Here is a 23966-nt window from a genome sequence, read left to right as displayed (position 1 = left end):
GTTATTGTCACGTGACAACGCCATCGTCCTGCATTTTTCTAGCCCTTCTCAGGAAAGAAAACGTTCATTACAATGAGCGAAATTATTAAACAATATCTTGGGGCATCTGCAGACATTTTCAGTGTCATTGGTGCACTTGTAACAGGATATTTGGCGTTCAAAGTTGCTGTTGGCGTCTTTAGATTTTTAAATGCATATTTGTTATCTGGTGCTCTTGGACTTTCTGCTAATCTCAGAAAAGCTGGATTATGGGGAGGTAATTAGAGTAGTTTATGCTATTCGGACACCTATATAGGCCCAAATTTGAAAGTTTGACTTTGACAGCGCTTTATTTTACAATGGTTCGACATAGAAAAGAAAATGAAATATCAAAATCTTCTTTAGTTAAAGGAGAATAAGGATGACTACGTATATATGTACCCCTAATTCTAATGAAATGGTCTTTTAACTATTTACCTATATTTGCTATATTATATTTAAGGTCAAAGAGGCAGTGTGTTTTCATTTAATGCGGACAATAATCAACTCACATAAATTTGATTCCGGACACCATAATTTATTTCGGACAGTATCTATATTAAGGCATCAATAAACTCAGCTTTTAATTCTATATTAACATTGACTAAATTTTAAGATCCACAGGCATAGCCCCTCACATTAGGCTCACATGAAATCATTAAGATGTTTTCAAAATATGCATAAATACGAACACAAAAAATAAAAATATGAACACACTTATTGTACCAAAATTAGTAGGTCACTGGGATAGTGAAGTGACTTCTACACAGACTTTTAGACTTATTTTATGTTTGCATGATTAGATGTGTGTTGAATGTTTGTATTTTTTGTTTATTAATTTAATAAATTTCTAATACAGATGATCGTTTGTAGTATAGTACAGGTTAGGATAGCCATTCTTGCCTAAATAGCTGAATTCTCTATATTTTCTCTATATAAATCTAGATCTATCTAGTAGGTTTAGATCTAGGCATTTAACTTCATTTAATGTACCAAGCTCACTCCAAACATTTGCCCATTTATTCTCTATTAAAAAAACAACATCAAACGAACAAATATAATATAAGATCATGAACATTGATGTCCAACACTGGCTGTCCGAAATAAAATTTGGTAAGCAAATCGTAATTTAATTCGGACACCCTATTAATTTTTTTTTGTATGGAATCAAACAACTTGGCTTATAAATCAAATAAATCAGCTCCAAAAACAGAATAAATATTGCCGGAGTCATTAGTATAGACTTAGCCAACCAAAAAATATAGTCTTAACCCTAGGAAGATGTAAAGTCATCCGGGTAACATAGGAAAAAACAACAACCTGACTTACAAATTTGAAATTCATTTATCTTACATAAAGACAGCTAAATGGAAGGAAATTGGGTCAGAATCATTGGAAAATGGACAAGCACATTATACAGCGCGCTAGTTTTATAATAAATATTAAAATAATTATTTAATGACCACAAAAACAGCGAATGTCTGAATTCATGTAATGTCCGAATTAAATAAACTACTAGATAGATTTGAGTCTAGAGCTAGAAAAATAGATCTACTAATTCTAATAATATAATTTAATTAGAATCTAGACTATGTTAGTATGCATAGATCTATATATAGATCTAGAGGGATAAGATCTATGGATCTACAACTTGACGTTGCACTACTCCACTGGCACTACTTGAGTCTACAAATAAAATTATTAAAATAAATTAATTAAATGGTACCAGAAATGACAAGAGAGCCTTTAATTAGTTTAATAAAGTTAACTTTTAAGAGGCACCCAAAATTGACACCCAGCAGAAACTTACATATAAGTTGATAAGACTAAGTAAAATAGTGTGATTGGAATATAAATAAAATTAAGCAAAGGTTGCCCCTGTCAGACTTGGCAAGTCAGAGCTTGAAGAGTTGGACTAGTTCACCTACCTAGGCAGCATAATAAAAATGATGTGGATGCCCACCATGACTGAGTGCTAAATGATCCGGCCTATTTAGACAAGTCAAGCAATTGGACTTGAGACAAAAATACACATACCTAATATAATAAGGATCCTAAAAGCAACATATATGCATGCAAGACATGGAAGTCATCTGCCAAAATTGAGAAAAGACTAACTGATCTAAATGTGGCTCAACAAAAATGGCTAAGACGGATTTTAGAAGTCAATTATAACAGTAATTTATAGCAATCAGATCACATACACGGAAATTCACTGGGAGTTGACCACTAAATGAGTTTGTGACAGAGGTTTGCTGGACATTTTCTCCTGTCAAAAAGATATATATGCATACCATGAGTTGTGATGACAAGAAGACCAATATGAGGAAAGTACAAACAGGGACGTCCTCATATACTTTGGAGCCACACTTTTATGGAGGACCTCAGAGCAGTGGACATCAGGTGGGAAGAGGCTTCAGATATTGCCAGTGACAATCTATCTTTATGGAGACAGGTTTTGCCCATTATGCCAAACTGCTTGGGAGGATCTAAATAAGTAAGATCTAAGGATGTAGATCTAGATTTATGTCTTTAGATCTATTAATCTATACTTGTACCTTCTACATCTACTGTCTATATTAGATCTAGAGTCTAGTCTTAGTTTAGAACTCTAGATTATAATCTATTTATGGGATTTCATGTAGGTCACTAGCTCCCTAGTTTAAATAATATTAATTATATAGATCTAAATTAAATTATATTATTTAAAAAGTTTAACTTTAGTCTATTCAATATGGATCCCCCTTGTTCTCAATTATTAATAAAATGGATCCTGATGTGGCCAAGAAAGGTTTAGAAAAGCAAGTAAAGTAAATGTTAGCAGTTTCTAAAGCAAGGCACCCAAATGTTGTCAAAGGTATCACTGTGAGAAAGTACCTGAAGTAGACAGAGTACCCAAAGTAGACTGAGCTAAAACTGATACCCGTTCAATTTAAGCTGTGGTTCTCAGTAAGACAGGGATGGCTTTTATTTACTTTGTACTAAAATGGGTATTTTAAACAATGGTATGCAAATTCAGAATTCAATGTTTGCAAAGGGAGATTTTTAAAGGTAGAAACTTAACATTAAGCAGCAATAAAACTATCTCTTGGTAGTGATCGGGGCCTATAAAAAAGTAAAGTTCCCTTTTTAGACTATTCCCACGGTTATTAGGGTGACCAGACATCTTTTTTTTTCCCCAATTAGAGTCAGGTACCCATTAGAGCTAGGTGCACTCAGAGTTCCCTAATGATCCTGAAAGTAAAAATCTCAGGATTTGACCCCAGGACCCATGGTTTGGAAGCTAAGCGCTTTACCACTCAACCACTGTGCCTCCTGAGATCAGGGTCTATGCTTTATCGTATTTCTATGAGATAATCCATAGTCCCTTCATATTTATAGGAGGCCATATCTCTCTCTATCTCACTCTCTCTCTCTCTTACTCTTTTTATCTTGCATTAGACAATAATTTTGTTTGTCACAAAACATTCAAATTTTTTTTTAGTTTTGTAAATTATGTGTTTTACTTTTTTTTTTTTCATCTAGTTGTCACTGGTTGCACTGATGGTATAGGAAAAGCTTATGCTGAACAGGTTTGTTTGTAACATCCATCTATTGCATACTACTTAATAGCTTCATAAAAATCATAAAAATGTAACTGCTTGGATTTTTAGTTGATTTTTGCTATGCTTTCATAATGTCATTACACAGAATGGCACAAGTGCTCAACCTCTAGATCATTTATCTCATTCACAAATGGGGTACAAGTTTGTTCAACCGTAATAAATTGAACTTCTTACTACATCATCCATAATAGTAATGTAAAGTACTCTCTCCCCCCCCCCCTCCAAATTCCTTTTTTTTTTTAACCAAGTTTACTACTTTCTTCAAATATACATTAAGTATTCTTGATCCTTGTTACCAAATCATTTTAGCTCAATGTTCAGAATAATCCTTGAACTAAAATAAATATTAAATTCAAATGCATCTGATTAAAACACTGTATTCAAGTTTGATTATGTTTTAGTATTCCACTTGATAATTCTGCATCCAAAAACCTAAAAACTTTTTTCACAAATTTATTGGGCAAGTTTATTTACTATGTGCATTGATGTATCTCTCTATATGTATCTATCTATATGTATTATTTTAATTTTAAAAGTAATCATTAACTTTGTATGTACTTCACCACCAGCTTGCTGCCAGAGGTCTAAATGTTGTATTGCTGAGTCGGACACTTTCTAAATTGACAGAATTGGCCACAGAATTGGGTAAGCTGATGAGTTTAATTCAGTAGCTATGAGTAGAAAGCTTTTTGTGGACAAGAGCTTTTTAAAACACAATAGGCTGTCTCATTTGTTGAGCATGCGGGTTGTCATATGCGATAGTGCTTTCCATATTTGGTTTGTAGATCAGAAATAGGTTTATTATGAATAATGTCAAAAGTAAAATTATACAATGTTTGCACACATCAAGTAAAATGATGCTTCAAGTCTCCGTTAGTTAAAGTAAACCTTTGGGACTAGTTGAAAGATACTTGATGCTCATTGCTGTCAGGATGGTTGAGATTCAGTTTTATGTTCTGTATCACTGAGCTGGCCGTAGAATTAAGACTTAAAATCACTTCAGTGTTAAGTTCTGTATGGGCTGAATATGTCTTTGAATAAAGCCTTACAATTTATATAGGTTCTGTATGGGCTGACCATGTCACCTAATCAAAAGTTAAAATTGCTGTAAGGTTCTGTAATGGTTGGCCATGTCATAAGACAAATAATTTTAAGTTTTGTATTTTTTACTTTTTGGCTGTTCTTGTTTTAATTTCTTATATTGTAATAGCTATAAAAACTGGTTTCTCTGTCAACCTGTTCTAGGCATTGGAAGCCTATATATATCTACAGAAGAAGTTAGTTCAAGTTTCTCATACTATTCATTTTGTTTTCCTCCAACAGAAGAGCAATACAAAGTGAAGACATTGGTTATTGTCGCAGATTTCACAAAACTAGACATTTACGATGATATCAAGTCTCATCTAGTTTCTTTAGACATTGCTGTCTTGGTCAACAATGTGGGAACGTCTTATGATCATCCTGAATATTTCGCTCAACTCAATCAGCCCAATGTAAGTGTTATTGTCTTTTTAAGTAGTCATTTTGTATGTAAGTTATTCAAATAAGATGTTAATACAACTTATGTGACTTGGATTTTGACCATTAGCCAAAAAGTTATTGATCTACAGCACTGATTAGCAAATTTTTGGAAGGAGTTGACCAAAAAATTTAAGAATAAATTTTAGAGGGCCATATTTTTTTTTAATTTCAAACTACAGAAATTTAGTTTTAGGTTTTATGGTATCTTAATAAGTAATCTATACAGCTCTGAATGTTTTGATAATAGCTCATTCAAAATTATGACATTATTTTTAAGAGTGAACAGAAGTGTTCGGCCGCCAATCAGTTTCTGACATAGCTTTTTCCAAGTTTCTTTCATGAAAAGCTGCTTACAAATATATGAAGCACTAATTCTTTGAGTATGAGATATTAAATTTCGAACTTATAAACAGCCATGGTTACAGTACAAATAAGATACAGTAGTTTGTCTTTAAAATGTATAAAAAGTTCTTTCACGTCTTTTAAAACACGATGATTGGGAATCAACTATATATTTTTTATTCAACATTTTAGAGTTAAAATGAAATAAATGAACAATAATCACCAATGCAGCATTCTAAATAACATTCAACTTGCACAGAAACTTTGTGTAATGCCCTCGTGTGAATTTCATAACAGCAGACATAAACAGAGTCAATCAAAAACAATAAATTTCTCAATATTACTCCAATATTTAACTTGCATAAACAAAAAAAAATAATTTTTACAATGGAATTGTTTACTTTTATTTCATTATTGCAAAACATATGGAGGGATGGCACCTTTCTGCAGGCCAGAGTTGGTATGTGGTTTGCACATCACTGATCTACAAAAAGGGTTTGACTAACCCATCACTAGGGAAGTAAAACACATAATGTGCTGTACATAAAATCTGGCTATATCTGACTATTCTGTATCATGCCTCTGATATATCTAGCCAATGTTCAGTGCTTGGTAGAGCTAGCAGCTGTTTGGTAGGGCTGCAGAGTCTAGGAAAATATTCAACTGGCTTTAATGATCATCCTATGAAGTTTGATATATAGGTGTCAGGCTGTATGCATATTTTGTTTAAACATTATAAATCTTAACAGTTGTATTGGCCATCTTTAAGCAGAAGTGATAAAAGACTATGTGGAGTTTTATGGTGCGTTCACATCTGTGGATTTCAACTTGAACTTGGTCCAATTACTGTCTTATTAAAACAAATGTGTTGTAACACCCATCTTGAGGCTAATAACTTTTATACATGTTTCTTTGAAGTACAAACTTCAAGATCTGAATTCCAGAAAGAATGAAATAGTAATGTTGAAAACTTAAAATCCAGAATTTGTTTTTTCATATTATAGCATAGTGACATCAGAGATCTATCAATATTAAAGATATTGGAGACCTATCGATATCTACTCACAAACATTGTAAAGTTTTATAAACCAATAACTTTATTATAAAGTATTGAAATGAAACTATCCATTAGTTAAATCAATATCAGACCTTTAACTCTATTGCATTTCTAACTTTGAATATATAAAACAAAGCACAGTAGTTCACAAAGTAATCACACTGTATGACAGATAAGACATATGGATATAAACAATGTTACATTTTTCACTTCTAAACATGTTTATGAACTTTATTTAATTGTTATGCACAGCTGTTAGTAAGTTATTGAACAAAAATGACAATGAATTACAAAGTCATGACTTAGTACACATTTATAACAATATTAAATAGACATTCAGATCATAATGCTGAGATCTTATGTTGTGTAGTTGATGTAATATGTTGTTTGATTATCATATGTTGTGTAGCTGATGACATGTTGTTTGGCTGATGGCATATGTTGTGTAGCTGATTACATGTTGTTTGGCTGATGGCATATGTTGTGTAGTTGATGGCATATGTTGTGTAGTTGATGGCATATGTTGTGTAGCTGATGACATGTTGTTTGGCTGATGGCATATGTTGTGTAGTTGATGGCATATGTTGTGTAGTTGATGGCATATGTTGTGTAGTTGATGGCATATGTTGTGTGGCTAATGCCCTATACCATGCAGTTGATGTCATATATTGTGTAGTTGATATCATTTTCTATCATATATTCTGTAGTTAATGTCATGTGTTGTGTAGCTAATGCCATATGCCATGCATTTGATGTCATATGTAGTGTAGTTGATGTCATACATTGTACATGTCATATGTTTGATTTAGGGTAGCACACAAGACACTCTTAGCAGACTTTGTGGGTGTGTGGGATTTATGATTCAAACTGGGTGGCTGGCAGTAAACAGGCTCGTAATCACTTTGCACTATTGTTTCCATGGCCGCTGGAAGTGGCACAGTTATGTCTTCAAACATCCCCACAGTTAGAGGGAAAACTTCTTTTTTCACATGAGCGAATTCCATCTTCACATAGCTGGTTAAAAACCAAACATAGTTCTCATCTTCAGTGTAAAAAAAAATGTCAATGAAAGGATAGCTGGAGTTTGATCTGGAAAACTTCCAGTGCATGTTAGGATTTGTTCTGAGCTTGTACCCTTCCACACAGGAGAGGGCTCTTCTGAACGCCTCCCACTCCAACCCATTAGCTGCTATGTCTATGTCGTCATCCCAAGGAATAATGCCTCTGTGACGATATACTCCAATCAATGATCCAAAGGCCAGAAAATGGCTCAGGTTAGCCTGAGCTAGAATGTAAGACATCTCCACATAAAGTGAAATGAGGTCACAGTGCTCTCTAACACTAATGATGGGGTGAAATGGGCTGCTTGCTTCTAGGCTGGACACCTTGCGGAACTTCAAGCCTTGGTTTTGTTCACATTTTCTTATGTCGTAAATGTCTGAACGTTTGAAAAGTGAATTCTTCCCGCTACACTCGAGATCTGATACGCCCAGTGGGAGTTTGCTAAAAAACACAATCTTCAAAATCTGGTAATTGCTTAGTGACACCCATCCTTTTGGCCAAAAAAGTTTTAAAACAAAGTTTCTAAATTCTGGTATGAACATTAGAAGTAAGAAGGCAACAAGGAAGCAGAAGTATTTCAGCTTCCTTCCCTTGGCTATAAAAATGGGCATGTTATTTCCCTTGGCTGATTCCTTCCAGTCAGAATGAGATTGAACTCTTTGTGCCACGTTGTCTTTTGTGTAGGTTGAAATGTTCCTTTGTTCTCTCTGTACAGAAGTTTATGCATTGAATGCAGTTCTTCAATTTTACAGAAGGCTGTGGAGGAAAAAAAAACATCAAAAAATAATAAGCTTAGAATAAAGTAACCATTCACTAAGTAGAAACAAAACAAATTATTTATACAACTTTGTAATGATTTTTAAAATTATTTCTCCCTTTTTTTTTCTTTAAAGTTTGTTCAAGATTTGGTGACAATGAACTGTATTGCTGCTGCAAAGGTAATATGAATTTCTTAGCCTTCCAGATTTAATATTAATACATAAATATTATCCTAGGTCATACTTAGTTAAAATATAGAACCAAATCATGAAAGAAGTTATTTAAGATTTTATTTTTTTTTGCTTCATTCATTTCCTCCTTTACATTAAAATAAATTTGGACTCAATCAATTCTTATCTGATAGGATAGAATGGGAACTAATTAAAATGGATAAAAAAAGAATTAGATGTAAACTAATCAGAATGGATCAAATAGAATAGGATGGGAACTAATCAGAATGGATCAAATAGGATTGGATGGGAACTAATCAGAATGGATCAAATAGGATTGGATGGGAACTAATCAGAATGGATCAAATAGGATTGGATGGGAACTAATCAGAATGGATCAGATAGGATTGGATGGGAACTAATCAGAATGGATCAAATAGGATTGGATGGGAACTAATCAGAATGGATCAAATAGGATTGGATGGGAACTAATCAGAATGGATCAAATAGGATTGGATGGGAACTAATCAGAATGGATCAAATAGGATTGGATGGGAACTAATCAGAATGGATCAAATAGGATTGGATTGTCATTTAAAAATAAAAATTAGGCAGTGCGGGGATTCATGTTATTAGCACATGCTATATCAATTTCCTTGCCAATTTAGGTAATTTCCATCTGCCCACTTATGAAGAGACTGTAGTATTTAAAGTTCAGTTCCCTTTTTAAACCTTTTGATCTATAGAGCAAGCTAATAGCAAAAAAGTGAAGTAAAGAATCCTTTTAGATCTTGTGATGTATAAAGCAGATGATGTTTCTGTGGCCAATGGTTAATGTGGTGTCATATGGTCAGCACAATGACCAATGATTAGAGCTGGGTGGACTCGGGGGCGTCCTAAAGATCCCAAAATTAAAAATCCAGGCCTTCACCAGGATTTGAACCCAGAATCTAGAACCCCTGGTTTGGAAGCTAAGTGCTTTACCGTATAACCAACACGCCTTTAAGCTAATAGTGGAAATTGAAGAAAAAAACAATACATGAATGCTGATTTTTCCAATATTTGTTGTTTTTTTTTTCACAAAACATTTCAAAAAGATGTTAGCTCTTAAAGTATTTTAATTTTGTGTATATTTTGTAACTACTTAGATGACAGAACTTGTTCTTCCCAAAATGGTTGACAAAAAATGTGGATATATAATTAATGTTGGATCCAGTTCTGGAACATTTCACGTCCCACTGCTCTCTCTCTACTCAGCTTCAAAGGTAATGATATATGTAACTAATTTGACTAATACCAACACTCTAACACGGTCTGGTCAATGTTGAATTGAATGACTAGAATGAGACTAAGTAAGGGACGAGCATTCTCATAATCTGTAAAGCTAGAAATAAGTAAATTAAAAAAAAAAGAGTTATAACACTTTTATTAAATTGATTTAAACCCCCCAAAAAAAAAATCTGATCGATTTTCTTTTTCTATATTGCTACACTTTTCATCATTTTGAATTCATCTATTGCATACATTAAAAGACAATTTAGCATTCCAGAGTAAGAAAAGACTGATGGAAATGCATTTCTATCGACAGAGAAATAAGTTTTGTTTTGTTACTCTGTCCTACTTTTACATAAATCTGAATCAAGTCATCAAAGAATATAAATTATTTTTTTCTATTTTTTAAAACCTCTAATTAAAAATGATGTTTTTTATTAAGCCTCTTTTTTTCTTTAAAGTTGAAGTCCCTTATTTTAAGAAAAAGTGGGACAAACAGAATCACTTAGCTGCTAAAAGAAAATTCTTTTCTGGGACAAAGCTTATATTATGATTAATTGTCAAATAAATAAAAAGGAAGTTTTAATTCATCACTTCTTCTTCTCAGTTTTTAAAGGTATGGACTAAAAATCTGATCCTCTGAAGAACTGTCTGTAGTTTGCAACTTTTGATAGTTAGAAATAAAAATTGAGCAGCTGTCAAAATCCTCAATTGCAAATCAAGAGAAATATCCTGTTTGATGTGACTTTTAAGTTGATTGGTTACAAAAACATGTTGCTACATGTTTGTTAAAGAGTTATCTCCCTTTTATATCTTTTAGTATTTCTTTACTGTACCATTTGTTCCTTCCAAACTCAGTAGATAAAGAGGAAAACAAATCCAAATTACTTTAAAATACAAAAACAACAAAGCTTATATACAGTGTAATTGTATCATTTAGTTTGGATCAGTCATGTCATTACATTTGTAATAGAGCTAGTCTAATAATAATAAATCTGTGCAACTAGAAATATTTGTACCAATTGTTTTTGTTAAAAAAATAATATATGGAGTAATAGCTGTATTCCTTGTCTTTACATTTAATATACATAAACTTACACTACTTTTAGTACTATAAAGGAAAGAACTGTAGACAGGTTTGGGTAACCCTTCTGGTTATAAACTTACACACACAGAGAAATCTATCAACACACAGGCTTGTTTTTGAGAAGTCTTCATGGATGAATCAGGAACTATGATACATACAAAAGTGTGTACCCAGAGTAAAATACATCTAGTTGGCAGCGTGTTCTAATTGTGATGAACTTAAACTGCATGTCTGCCGTATCCTAGAGCAGAATACAAGAAATTCTCCTCTCTCTCGGTTGCCTCATGATAGCCAAAACATTCATTCGTATAAATGCAGACTTCCAAACACACACACACACATCCATGCTGTTTCATCACATCCGATAATTAAGATATGAATAAATTATGAAACTAATATTCTCACCTCCGTTGCAAGCATTGGGTTGACTTTGAGCTGTCTGTTCGAGGGACAGTGGGACTCTGTTGGATATGTGATATATGCAAGTGACACTGAGCTGTGTGGGCCAGACTTTAAGTCTGGGCTACCTGATCTACCTTAATTACATGATCCCCATTCAGGACATTCTCTCTCTCTCTCTCTCTCTCTCTCTCTCTCTCTCTCTCTCTCTCTCCATACACACACACCTTTTTCTTTTATGTCTTCTTTTTGGGGTCTAAAGAGCTACCTGGAACACTCTCTACTAGAATGCAATTAAGAACATAGTGTGTAGTTTGAAACACGGCTCAGTGCGTTGTGATTTTAAAGTGTGTCCACGTCCGTGTTATCTCTGGTGGTAAAGAAAAAAAAAAAGTTAATTAAATAGGCGGTAGTCAGGTGCAAACGGTGATTTGAGAAGTTATATAGACCCTCGGAGGACAATAGCTTGGCCAGCGTGACGTATGTCAAAATATGAGTGTTGAATATACTTCTACAAGAATATTGAATCGCTACTGTTACTTTTCTAAACAACTTTTTTTTCCCTACAGACTTGGATCTAGGTCTAGATCTAGATTGTATGTTTACACTAGTCTAGCATTATCTTCAGTGTGACTGCGCATATGCATAGTTCTTAAACTAAATAAGGGCCTATATATATATACTCTACCACCTCAATCCCTTATGGTTGTCTACAAGACGTGGTCATTGTTGTCTCTACACAAACTGACAACTTTTGAAACCAACACTGTAGCTGTATCGCCTACCTGGCTATGAGGCTTTATCGACTTGCTTAGATCTCGATCTAGTTCTTTGCACTGGATTGCATGCCTTGGAATTGAAAATGCTTGCACTGGTGCGACTAATGAAATCGGACATTTCCAGTCTTTTTTTTTTTTTTTTAATTTGTTTATTCTTAACTTCTTCCAAACAGTGCTGGATTTACACAGGGCCGTAGTTAGGAATTTTCCATCGTATGGGGGCCTGGTGGGGGGGGGGGGCTTGACCTCTTTGGGGGCCCCAGCATTTTGCGTAATATTTAATTTTTAATGTAAAAAAAAAACATTCGTTTTGGAGGCCCCCCCCCCAATCAAGTGGGGGCCCAGGGGGATTTTTTAATTACCCCCCTCCTCCCCACCCTAGATACGCCACTGGATTTACACACGCTATAGCTTACGGCCTTATTAATTCTAAATGCGGCCCTGCTCCCGACTTGAGAAAAGAAAAGAAAAACACTAGATCTATAGTAGTTAGTGGGGTCTGGCATCTTTTCTACAGCACAAGTTGGGGCACTTGGGATGAGGGATAGTCTACTGTAATTTACAAGATTAGTTGAATACAAAGTGGGAGAGGAAAGGTTTGAATCTTTCTCCTCTATAATCGAATACTCATTGCAACAGAGGTCAGCGCTGGAGATGTCGCCCATGTAAAGTCGCAACTTGTAAAGATGCCTGCTTGTATTAGAGCCGTTTCAAATGAATACATTCTAAACTAAATTCTCTTTCATTGCTGTACACGTACTTCTAAGTTAACTTCTCGGTCTCTGCATTGGTGTGTGTGTGTCTGTGGTGTGTGTGTCCGTGGTGTCTTGTGTTATGACCTGGAGCGAGCACGCTTTAAAGTTGTGGGCCCTGGCAAGTTTTTTTTTTTTTTGTGTTCCATTTAGTAATTAATGACCCTGTAAAGTTAGGTTTACCTCCCTTAAGTACCACAAGTAGAACAGAGAGAGAGGGGGGGGGGGAAGACTTTTTATTTTACAGTTGCTTCGCTAGGGGTGTCCAAGCAGGCGACATCTAGGGGGGGGGGGGCGACGCAAGGTGGGGGAAAAATAGTTAATTTAAATAAAAATAGGCAGTAGCTTTTGTTGTTTTTTTTCAACAAATAATTTTGCTGAATAGTATACTCATGTGTCCATAAAGTTACAATACTTGTTAAATCTTCTGCAAAAGTGAACAAGTCTTTCAGCTTTATACATGACGTCCATAGCGCAATGTTTTACAAAGCAGATATTAACTCACTCTGTCTGTCTGTCTGTCTGTCTGGTAAAATGTTGGCATTGGTTATTTCTTCCTCACCCAATGTCGGATCAAGTTGAAATTTTGCACAATTATTTCTAGTTAATTAATTATTTTCTTTGGTATCGAACAAGGGAAAGAAATCGTGCTTGACAGATGTGATGGTATAATTTAAATTAGTCCCCTTGAGGAGACTTGAGTGAAAAAGTTTAGTTGTTTTTTTTAATGCAATTGCATTTAAAAGGCGATCACGTTATGGTGATGGTATAATTTAAATTAGTCTCCTTGAGGAGGCTTGAACCTTGAGTCAAAAGTTTTGTTTTTTATGCATTTAAAAGGCAATCACGTTAACATTCACCCAGAGACCCGCTTCTCCCCCCCCCCCACCCCAAGCTGCCGAACTCGCTAATCTATATATATATAGTAAAGAAGTAAAGAAAAGATCTCTCTTTTATTTCTACAAGTCAAACTAGAGTTACCCCATGTAACTTTAGTGGCAAAAATAAAAAACAAAAGGGAGGGAACAAGTAGTATTCACCCGTCACTAAATAGCAGAGCGGACTTCACCATTGTGACTAAAAGTCATGGAAAGATCACTCTTTTATTTCTGCCAGTTAGATTAAAGTTCCCCCTCGTAGCTTTAGCGGCGAAAAAAAAGGGCGAGGGGGGGGGGAGAATAGGTTATCTACTCTGTATTCACCTGTCACTAAATAGCAGGGCCGGACTTAATCATTGTGGGGCCCTATGCGAAATGGATTTCGCGGGGTCAAGTTTGGGTAGGGATACGGATAATAAGTGAAATTAAGAGTTTGTATTAGAAAATACATTCGTCTTTGCATTTTATTCATTCTTTACTACTTACAGAATTACTTTACGAGCCTTGCGTGAAGCAAAGTCATACAGTATATCAAAAAAAGTATGTTTTTTATTTAGATCACGCTCAATAGCAAGAATTACCAAATGTTTCAATCTATCTCCGAGAATTGTTGATTTCAAGTAATTCTTCATTAGTTAGAGTCGCGAAGCTTCTTTCACCAACCAGATTTCACAATTTCGCGTATTGCATAATGCCGTTTTTTTTTTATCGCGCGTAGGATTGGCGTTTTCCATACTGAATGACACCACAAAATGAATTTTTGTGTCTATATATTTCCGGAGATTTTTATGAGTATTCAAAACATTTTAATATTTTCCGGAGATTTCCGGGACTTTTTTGTGTGTATATTTTGCAATTTCAACAGATTTCCAGGAGTTGGTAAATCAGGACGCCGCGAGAAATCTGTTATAAGTTATAAGATGGTGTTAATAATTTACACCTACAATTAGCGCTGGTCCTGTGAAAGTGCGGGGCCCACTGCGGTCGCATAGGTTGCAGTGGCCTGAGGTCGCAGATTTATTTCAGGCAATCCAACCTCAAAAATTGAAGTGAGCAGCCGATGAAGTCCAGGAGTTGGTCCGTTCAAAGTTAGTATTTTGCTCTGAACGCGGGTCATTACGAGGTCCAGTCTTGAGTGTAAAAAACTAGCAAAATATACAAAATATTTTTTAAAAAGCTTATATTTAGTGAAGGAAGAGCAACGTTAAGTTGCTGTCATATCTCTTAATATTCCAAGTTTATCTCTACTTTTTCATTGTAAAACTAAATTAATTTATTACCGCTAATTGATTTACTGATTAGTTAATTTAAAAAAAAAATGATTCGTGTGTTGTCATCGACAATTAATAATTGTGCAATGTGTCAACTTGATCCGAGAATGGGAAGTCGGAGAAGTTTAAAAGAATCCACCCAGACAGACAGACGAACGGATGGAGTTAATAATATAACTTTTGTAAAAAAAATGTTTTGAATCTCTATTGCCAATGAAGAATAGACTTTTTTTTTTGGGGGGGGGGAACGTTGGAAGTCATTAAAATGAAAGTTCTGCTCAACTCGTGATCAATAGCACACACACACACATAACAATTCAGTTTGAACTCTTGTGTCCCTTGAACTATTGTGTCCCTAGATTAAACATTTCTGTTATTGCGTTATTTTGTTCTCACCCCCAGGCCTTTATTGATGTCTTCAGCCGATGTCTTCAGCAAGAGTACAGTAGTCACGGGATAACTATTCAGGTAGGTGACCCACTCATGTGATATGCATTTGAAGCTACACCCCCCAAACACATTAGTTTGACTCAGTGGCGTCACTAGGGCCGGTGCCACTTGGTGCAGTAGGCTAAGGGTGTCACCCCCCTCCCCAACAACAGTCTCCAAACATTTCCCAATATTGTTACACAAATGTAAAATGAGTATCTATTCTATTTTAAATGTGATGGTTTATGACATTTTATCCATGGTTACTACATATATTAAAATGTAAGTTTATTAAATAAGAAATAGACTTTACATCGACTGAACATGTTTTTTTATTTCTTAAACTGTTTAACATCATGATAACCTTTTTGAAACTTTTACTACCATCTTTAAATAGTTTAGAATCTAGACAAAAAAAATGTTCGCCGCGCCCCCCCCCCCCTTTTTTTAGTCATTTATTGGCCAAGCTTCATTTCGATGTTTCTGTACTTCAGAAACTCATCTTCAGGTTCTCACAGTTTGAGAAACACTGCAGTAGAACATGCAAGTTTTTACTTTATTAATAAAATATGAAAGAATTGTATTGCAAATACAACCGACTTTTTGTCCTTAAAAGAAAGACAACCTTTGCGTCCCCATTTTCAACACTTAGATTTGTGGACATTTGTAGGCCTACCAAAAATAAAGTTAATTAAAATATATAGATCAAAGTATGTTTAGGTATCTAGCTCATCACTTATTTTCGTCAAAATTTCCTTTTTATTTTGCAAAGTACAAGTCTTTTTCCACTTGGGTGTCACCACCCTGGCGGGTGTCACCCGGTGCGGACCGCACCCCCCACACATGGCTAGTGGCGCCACTGGTTTGACTAAAGGTTGTCTGTAAAAGTTTCTGGCGTGAGCCTCCTCCACAGAACTTTTTTTTTTCGTTGTTCTAAATGATGAATTGGGTTGTGTACACACTGCTACTACACTACATGTGTACACAGTACTTCAGGTTGTGTACACAGTACTTCATGTTGTGTACTCAGTACTTCAGGTTGTGTACACAGTACTTCAGGTTGTGTACTCAGTACTTCAGGCTGTGTACTTCCTGGGGACATGGCACTACTAATGGGCAGAAGTAAACAAAATAGTAGTTTGGTGTTTCTACCGAGACCAATCGTTATAAAGGGGCACTAAACACTGACCTGTGACGTCCTCAACCTGTGGGCAGTCTAGACCAAAAGCTTTGTGGCCAAGTCACATGTTGCGATGTCACAGGCCTTCTATAACGATTGGCCTCGGTTCTACTCTGTGCGTTTGTTCACACTGAAACAATTAACTTCATGTTTTCACACTCAACTTTCTTTCCTTATTTTACTTTAAAAAAAAAACTCTTTCTCCACTTCCAAATCTTCATGTCTCCTCTTTCTTTGCCTCTGTACTTCCTACTCCATCAATTCCTTTCTCTTCTTCTCTCTCTCCTCCCTATTTCCTTCTTTCTTACCATCTTCTACCTCTTCTTCTTCATTCATCCTTCATTCACGTTATCTAAGCATCGCCAAAGAGGTCCCTTTCCCCCCCCCCCCCGAATTCAACAGCGCGCGCCCCTTTGTGATGATAACTTTGTGTGTTTAAATCTTTCTCAACACGTGGTCAGAAGCAAAGAACAAAACAATTCACTTCGAATCTATTGAGGAACAACAAAAGGATTTAAAGAATAAAAGCCTTAAAAAAAGGACATAAATTGAAGAAAAAAAAAAGTAATAACAAGTAAACACCAACTAACCTACAAGCAGCAAGCCTGTTGTTTACAAATACGGGCTGTCTACCTACACAGTTACGTCATGTATTCCCGCGCTGAATTCACATCACTAAGTCTGCTCACACTGACTGGGACAAAGAGCTAGACCAGGCGCTGCTCACTACGCTCGTGAGTAAGCAAAAAAATAAGGGGGGAAAAAAGCAGGAGCCCTACGTAAGCGCAGGGTGCAAAGTAGGTTTACGCTGAAAGGCTTATTATGTAGGCGTGGAGGCTTCAATTATCTTTAATTAATTCTCGTGCTGTATCCACTAAACAGTTCTAACTGTAGCTTGGTACCGGTTTTTTTTTTTATGTTTTCTAAACAAGACAAACATTACAAACACATTTCTTTAAAGACAATACCTCCTTATACAGTTTATAGAGCGATTATTTTTCTCTTAATAACTAGTGAATGTTAGATATAAGACAATGGATGGAGGACAAGCGCATCCCGAAAGTCATCCTCTATGGTCAACTCGCGACTGGCACAAGAAAAACTGGTCGCCCCCACCTCCGTTACATAGATGTAATAAAACGTGACCTCAAATCAGTGAACATCAATACTGACAATTGGGAAGGCATAGCTCTGGACCGCAACAGATGGAGAGAGACAGTGACCAAGAAAGCTATGGACAGTGAAAGTACATGGGTCTCAGCTCAGGAAGAAAAACGCACAATCCGAATAACGGCCAGCTCCTCTACCACCGAAGGAAAAGCCACCTTAACCTACGCTATCTGTGGACGGGAATGTCTCTCCAAAATAGGGCTCCACAGCCACATGAGGAAATGTGCTCTGAGATGAACCATAGTCGTTCTACGACTGAAGGAGGCCAATGAATAAAACTTCTTGGTTGGACATTCCCTATCAGCGGTCGACTAACTTCTATTGTCGGCCTCTCGCCTGTGTTATTGGATTTCGTTATTTGAGTGTTACCTCCGTTCGACTTATCTGCGTAAGACACAGCGAGGAAGCACTTAACAGTAGACAGCAGAATTTCTCCTCACAAGTACCGCCCCCCCCCCCCGTGAGAGTGGTCAAGTGGGAGGGGAGAGAGACAGCTAGCGGAATCTACAAGTGAACATCAGTATAAAAGGAGTAGATCTGTTGCTAAAATACACATTTATTATCTCCCATAAAATCTGGTTGTGTGGTATGCTTAGATGTAATGATCTTTACTTCTGAATGACATGTTGGACTCTACAAACTAAAGGGCGGACATTTCACTTTGAGAGTTCATACATGAGTTGGTTTACTGAAGCATTGTTCAATTACTTGTGACGTGTATTTGCACCAGATCCAGATACACGTCTCAACAGTTTCAAATCTTACAACAACTAATACACAATGGACTAAGTCGTTTGACTCATGTTTATGGGAGGTAATCATAATTAACACTTTCCAATAATAATGCTGTATAGTTTTGTCCATCCTCATGCTCTCCCCTTTCCCCTCTCGTTGCCCAATACAGTTGTATGTTCTGTATCGCTGTTCATGCTTACACTTCGCGCATGTCGCGTACTCCCTCGCCCTAGTTTTAGCACCACAGTGACGCACGCGCAATGTTCAATGCACAACGTGAAGACTGGAAAGTTTGTTCCGATTTGTGGTCAGTGTGAAATAAATACTATTAAAAGAAACAAGTACATACCCGGCAATGGTGGGCCAGTAAATAACAGAACTGGGAATGGAATCTTTGAAGTTCCCTTGGATTAGCGCAATGCGTTTGATTTACAAATACACAGACTGGCTTAGCTGTGTGTCTTGTTCTCCGACCTTGTTCAATCTTCCTGGGTTCACGGGGGAGGGGGGGGGGACATTTTTTTTTTTTTGGTTTTGATGCCGAGGTGAGTTCGCCCCCATGACATGACTTGGTTGTTGCCAAAACAGGGGAGTCGGGACTTAAATAAATTGAGGCCTTTCACTCCAAAAAACTTTTTTTTTTTTGTTTTTTGTTTCTACGAAACAGAATTAAACTAACTGATCTGGGTAGACCCTAGATGTATATGTCTATTGCATATAACTGAAGTGTTAGGCCTCCGTATCTTATTCACGGTACACGTAACAACTTCAAATACTTTGGTGTTGTAATAAATGAAAAGTTATCGCGGAATCCGCATATTGATGAAATAATGTTTTAAAATATCAAACTAAACATTTGGGTTTACTAAAAAGAGTTGTAGACTATTAGAATATGTGTTTGCTGTTTGGATTCCTCAAGAAAACTTAAAGAAAATAGAACAGACGCAAAATATAGCCTTATCTTATATAATAGAGACGTTACTTCAAAAAAGAAGATGATTACGTCCTACGCCATGCATATTGACTTAGCAGAATTTAGGTCATTGGTTTTCCTGGCTAGCTCAGGCCACATATCCATGCTCTAATAGCACTAGGGAAGAAGGAGTATTTGTACAAATTTGTCCTAGCATATGGGACGAGGAATGTGCCTTTATCTTTGTGTCTTTCTGAGTATTTTATTAAATTTTGTTTTTGTATTTGAAGATTATGGTTTAGTGTTTTATGTATAATTGCTGCTTTACTTTTGAGTCTTCTCTCCTGAAGGTTTTCTAAATTGAGTGATTTAACTAAAGGTGTTACTCTAGTCAAATGTGAATATTCGTTTGTTACGATTCTCACTGCTCTATTTTGTGTCTGTTCCAGTTTCTTAATGTTTTCTTGAGTTGAGGGTTCCCAAACAGAGGATGCATATTCTATTATTGTCCTAACCATGGTTAAATAACATTTTAGTTTTATGTTCTTATTTGATTTATAGAAACTTCTTTTAATAAACCCTAATGCTTTGTTTGATTTTTTAATAAAGTTTCATCAATATGGGGCCTATAGTTTGCGTCTAAATAACTAGAGTTAGAGCTTTTCTCAGGTCATAACTATCTCTATATTTCAATAGTTACTTATATAGTTTACGTAATAGCGTCGCATGATACTTTCAGAGACCCCAAAGAACAATACACTTTAAGACTGAAAATCTTATGTCGTTAATGTTTTAAGTTGATGAAATTAAATGATCTTATTCATAAACATTACGACCGCAGATCCTCACTAGCAATTATGATATCTTAAACCACACTCAATAGTTCCGGATTTAAATAGACACACACACACTATATACATTTCAAAAAACTATCATTTACGTTGTTAAATCCACCGCTGGGTTACGGAGATAGGCCTAGATATATATCATATCTTTTAACTTACAAGGCCTAGGTATCTTATGTGATAAGATAAGATACTTTTATTGGTCCAAACAAATAGAAATTACGTTAAACTGCAATAATAATTGTCCACCTCAGCATAACTACTTAGACACAGATGCAAATACAAACATTGGCACACACAAGTCGTACACACACACACACACACAACCAGCGCTTTATGACATATCTTCTTATAATGTTTTTTGTTTGGTGTAATGCACACATTGTAAGACAAATTTCCATACGGGCAATAAAGATTAATATTATTAATATTGTTATATTATTATGTACATCTCGGTGACGACAAATGACCTTGCAACGCTCTGACTGAAAGTGGGATAAAATAGTTTTTCATTTTTAACCCTCATGGAGAGCAGACGACCACTTCGTCCAGATCTGATGTAACGGCGGTTTAATGGGTGCTGATTGGCTGTATCTTGTGTGTTTTTGGAAAGGCATCTTTCACGAAAAAGTTCTTCAAGAGATGATAATTGTGTTTGAGTGATTTGCTACGCTGACAAGACCTAGATATGAATTTCTATATATAATTCTCTTCATGGCTCAACAGTCTGGACACCAAGTAATGGAAAGATCATTCTTTTAGTTCTGCAGGTCGGACTAGAGTTACCCACGTAATTTTAGAGGCGAAAAAAAAAGATGGGGGGGGGGGGGGGGAGAACAAGTAATCTACTCTGTATTCACCCGTCACTAAAAAGCAGGGCCGGACTTAACCATTGTGATCAAGAAGTCATGGAAAGAGAAAAAGTAATCTACTCTGTATTCACTCGTCACTAAATAGCAGGTCCGGACTTAACCATTGTGGGCCCAATGCGAAACGGATTTACCGAGCCTAGTTTGGGTAGGGATACGGATAATAAGTGAAAATTAATAGTTTATATTAGAAAATAAATTCGTCTTTGCATTTTATTCATTCTTTACTATGCCTAGCATTACTACAGGAGTCTTGCGTGTAGCGAAGTGATACAGTATATCATAAGAATTCTGTTTCCTACATAGATCACGCTCAATAGCAAGAATTACCAAATGTTTCGATATACGTGAATTGTTGACCTCAAGTAATTCGACTAGTATCCAATATTCTGTTTGTTTATATATTCTTTGTTTAATACTGTTTCTATCTACACTCATTTTAGCGGCCCCTGTAAGGGGAAAAGCCGCTATTAGGTTTATGCAAAATGTCAGTTTGTCCGTCTGTCACACTCAGATCTCAAAAACTAAAAGAGAAATGAAAAATATTATTTCACCATGCGATGCATCCTTATTCTAGTTCCGTTGAAATGAAAATGCCAATAGCTCTGTTGATAACTGTGCTGAGACATTGAAGTACAAGCACGATATATCTGTTATTATTTGTTTTCAATTACAAGTCAATGATGAAAGATTATCTAAAATCGCTCGTCTGACATATTGTACATATCAGGTAGATGCCATGCCGTAATGTGTAATATATCTTTTTATCAATAATAGACTATTAGTTTGTAACCAGTTTGTTATTTAGCTAAGAGCAATGCCTGGTCGTGCGGTTAGCGTGCTAAACTGATTGTCTCGACGGTCCCGGGCTGTTTGTTTGTTTGTTTTACATGTTTCGGATGTTCCTTCAGAGTTGAAGATAGTTTACTTCTTAGTCCAAACCACCCGCAGGACGATTGGGGATGTTAGCAGGCAGGGTTTGAACCAGGGACCATTGTTAAATGCGAACTACAGTCCAGCGCGCAAACTGCACATTTTTTTACAATGACAAATGAATCTTTGAAACATTATTTCTTTTGACCATCAAAATTAAATCACGTCTTGAATATTGCTTGCGAATAGGTGGATCCGATAGGAATCCGACTCCGACAGGGGCCTCCTCTGAGTTTGTGTGATAACACAAGCTCTCTTTGTAAATCTTGTTTAATACTATTTCTATCTACACTCATTGATTAATGCTGTTTCTATCTACACTCATTGTTTACTACTGTTTCTATCTACACTCATTGTCTAATACTGTTTCTATCTACACTAATTATTTATTACACTCATTTTTTAATACTATTTCTATCTATACTCATTGTTTACTACTGTTTCTACCTAGTGTATCTCACCATTCTTTGTGGTCAGCAAGCTCAGCAAGATGCGTAAATCCAACCTCCTGGTTCCATCACCTACAGCTTTAGTAAAGAGTGCCCTGAACACAGTTGGTGTACTAGCCAATACCACCGGATATTGGTCACATGAAATCCAGGTACATTTATTTTTTTGTATCAGTTCTTTGGCAGAGATTGGAAAATCACAAGCTCTTAGAGAGCTGTTTGCTAATGTCTTTGGGGACTTAAAATATAGTTCAATATTTCGGAGTAAATTGATTGGTCTCAATAGTAAGATAATACATCTAGTATGAAATTTTCATGTGTTTGGTAGCAGTACAAGAAAACTTCTAATTATTTGTCTAAAATTTGAACAACAAAATTTTCTAGCTTTAATAATATATTAATGTGCTTCAGTCGTATAATTACTTTGGTTTATCTCGTGGAGCAAGGGCTTTCGACAAGATAAAAGCCTGAGCACTAGCTATGGTTGGAGGATTGTTGCCCACACAGCAGGTCCCCCCCCTCTACAAGCACCTTTTGCGTCCAAACGGACAGTAAATAGCCAATACATTTTTCCTCCAGTGGGTAGCCTACCGGTAATGAGCTGCTCCCCAGCGCAAAGATTTTTGGTTGAAGCACTAGATACCAGCCTTTGCCCCATCTGTCATAATTAACAGTTCAGTCTGACCCAAGACTTGAACCGCACCACATGAAGGCCAGGGGTTGGACGGGTTGTGAGAGGCATGCCTCTGAAAGTATTTTGCAGGCTAATGGAGTGCTTACATCCGTTACACACCACTTCTGGAAATGACAACTTTATGAAATCTAGAAATGATACAGTTTGGATAAATACAATACAAAAACAAAGTTGCCACAGCTAACAGAAAACAATCTTGTCATGTTACTGTGTTCCTATAGTGCACTTTTATTCAGGACTTAAGTTTTTTCTATTTTCATCCTCAGGCCCTTGTCATGAGTGTTGTGCCAAGTTACTTTGTCAAAAATTCACTGCTGGCAGCACGAGCTAGAGCTTTGAGAAACAAAGTAAATAGCGCCAAAATGCAGTAACCTCAGAATGCGTCCTTTATTTATAGTCTATGCCGGGAAAAATAGTTTTGTATTAGTTTCTTGAATGTTAAAAGCTATTCAGTATTGTATGTTCTACTCCCAATGACCAGACAGATCTTTTTCAAGTTTTTTTTACATTTTATATTAGACTTTGATCCTTTGAAATACTTTGTTTTTAATAAAGTATTATGATAGTTGTTTATGTAGTTTGTTTTTATTTTGGTCATGATGCAAACACAACTATAAATATCAGTAGTATAAAGGAGAGGCTATGAAATATTCAATAGAATTCTATCTAAAGTCAAAAAACAATTAACCTCATTCCAACTTTTGATGTTTCTGAATATAAACTTATAATTTGAAACTTCTTTTGAATGTTGATCACTTTCACAGGCTCACCAAATTA

General features: G+C 35.9%; 2 protein-coding genes across 6 annotated transcripts; one reads left to right on the top strand and one right to left on the bottom strand.

Moving 5' to 3' along the window:
- On the top strand, positions 1 to 23757 carry LOC106073897 (very-long-chain 3-oxoacyl-CoA reductase-like). The gene is made up of 9 exons (XM_056043733.1): positions 1 to 256; positions 3544 to 3590; positions 4193 to 4268; positions 4947 to 5116; positions 8499 to 8543; positions 9683 to 9799; positions 15375 to 15440; positions 22498 to 22647; positions 23456 to 23757. Exons 1-9 carry the CDS (start codon positions 73 to 75, stop codon positions 23558 to 23560), a joined length of 960 nt encoding a protein of 319 aa, XP_055899708.1. The 5' UTR covers positions 1 to 72; the 3' UTR covers positions 23561 to 23757.
- On the bottom strand, positions 6761 to 17276 carry LOC106073899 (uncharacterized). Of its 5 annotated transcripts, XM_056043735.1 has the most exons (3): positions 12078 to 12108; positions 11299 to 11354; positions 6761 to 8361 (listed from the first exon to the last, which is right to left on the bottom strand). In XM_056043735.1, exon 3 carries the CDS (start codon positions 8214 to 8216, stop codon positions 7320 to 7322), a length of 897 nt encoding a protein of 298 aa, XP_055899710.1. In that variant the 5' UTR covers positions 8217 to 8361; positions 11299 to 11354; positions 12078 to 12108; the 3' UTR covers positions 6761 to 7319. The 5 variants fall into 5 exon arrangements, with proteins under 5 accessions (XP_055899710.1, XP_055899711.1, XP_013090030.2 ...); XM_056043736.1 differs by lacking the exons at positions 11299 to 11354; positions 12078 to 12108 and adding an exon at positions 17172 to 17276; XM_013234576.2 differs by lacking the exon at positions 11299 to 11354 and having other exon boundaries at positions 12078 to 12139.
- Positions 23758 to 23966: the final 209 nt, after the last annotated feature.

The sequence above is a fragment of the Biomphalaria glabrata genome, chromosome 10 (genome assembly GCF_947242115.1).
Source record: "Biomphalaria glabrata chromosome 10, xgBioGlab47.1, whole genome shotgun sequence".
Lineage (NCBI taxonomy): Eukaryota > Metazoa > Mollusca > Gastropoda > Planorbidae > Biomphalaria > Biomphalaria glabrata.
Note: the sequence above shows the minus strand (reverse complement) of the source record. Positions and strands in the feature narration are given on the sequence as shown.

What these genes read in the sequence shown, in the direction of transcription:
- LOC106073899 (XM_056043736.1), bottom strand. Translation starts at nt 8,216, where the DNA reads ATGCCCATTTTTATAGCCAAGGGAAGGAAGCTGAAATACTTCTGCTTC.
- LOC106073897 (XM_056043733.1), top strand. Translation starts at nt 73, where the DNA reads ATGAGCGAAATTATTAAACAATATCTTGGGGCATCTGCAGACATTTTC. An exon ending in CTCTCTACTCAGCTTCAAAG is followed by an intron (nt 9,800 to 15,374) that starts GTAATGATATAT and finishes TCTCACCCCCAG; the next exon opens with GCCTTTATTGATGTCTTCAG. An exon ending in GTCACGGGATAACTATTCAG is followed by an intron (nt 15,441 to 22,497) that starts GTAGGTGACCCA and finishes GTTTCTACCTAG; the next exon opens with TGTATCTCACCATTCTTTGT.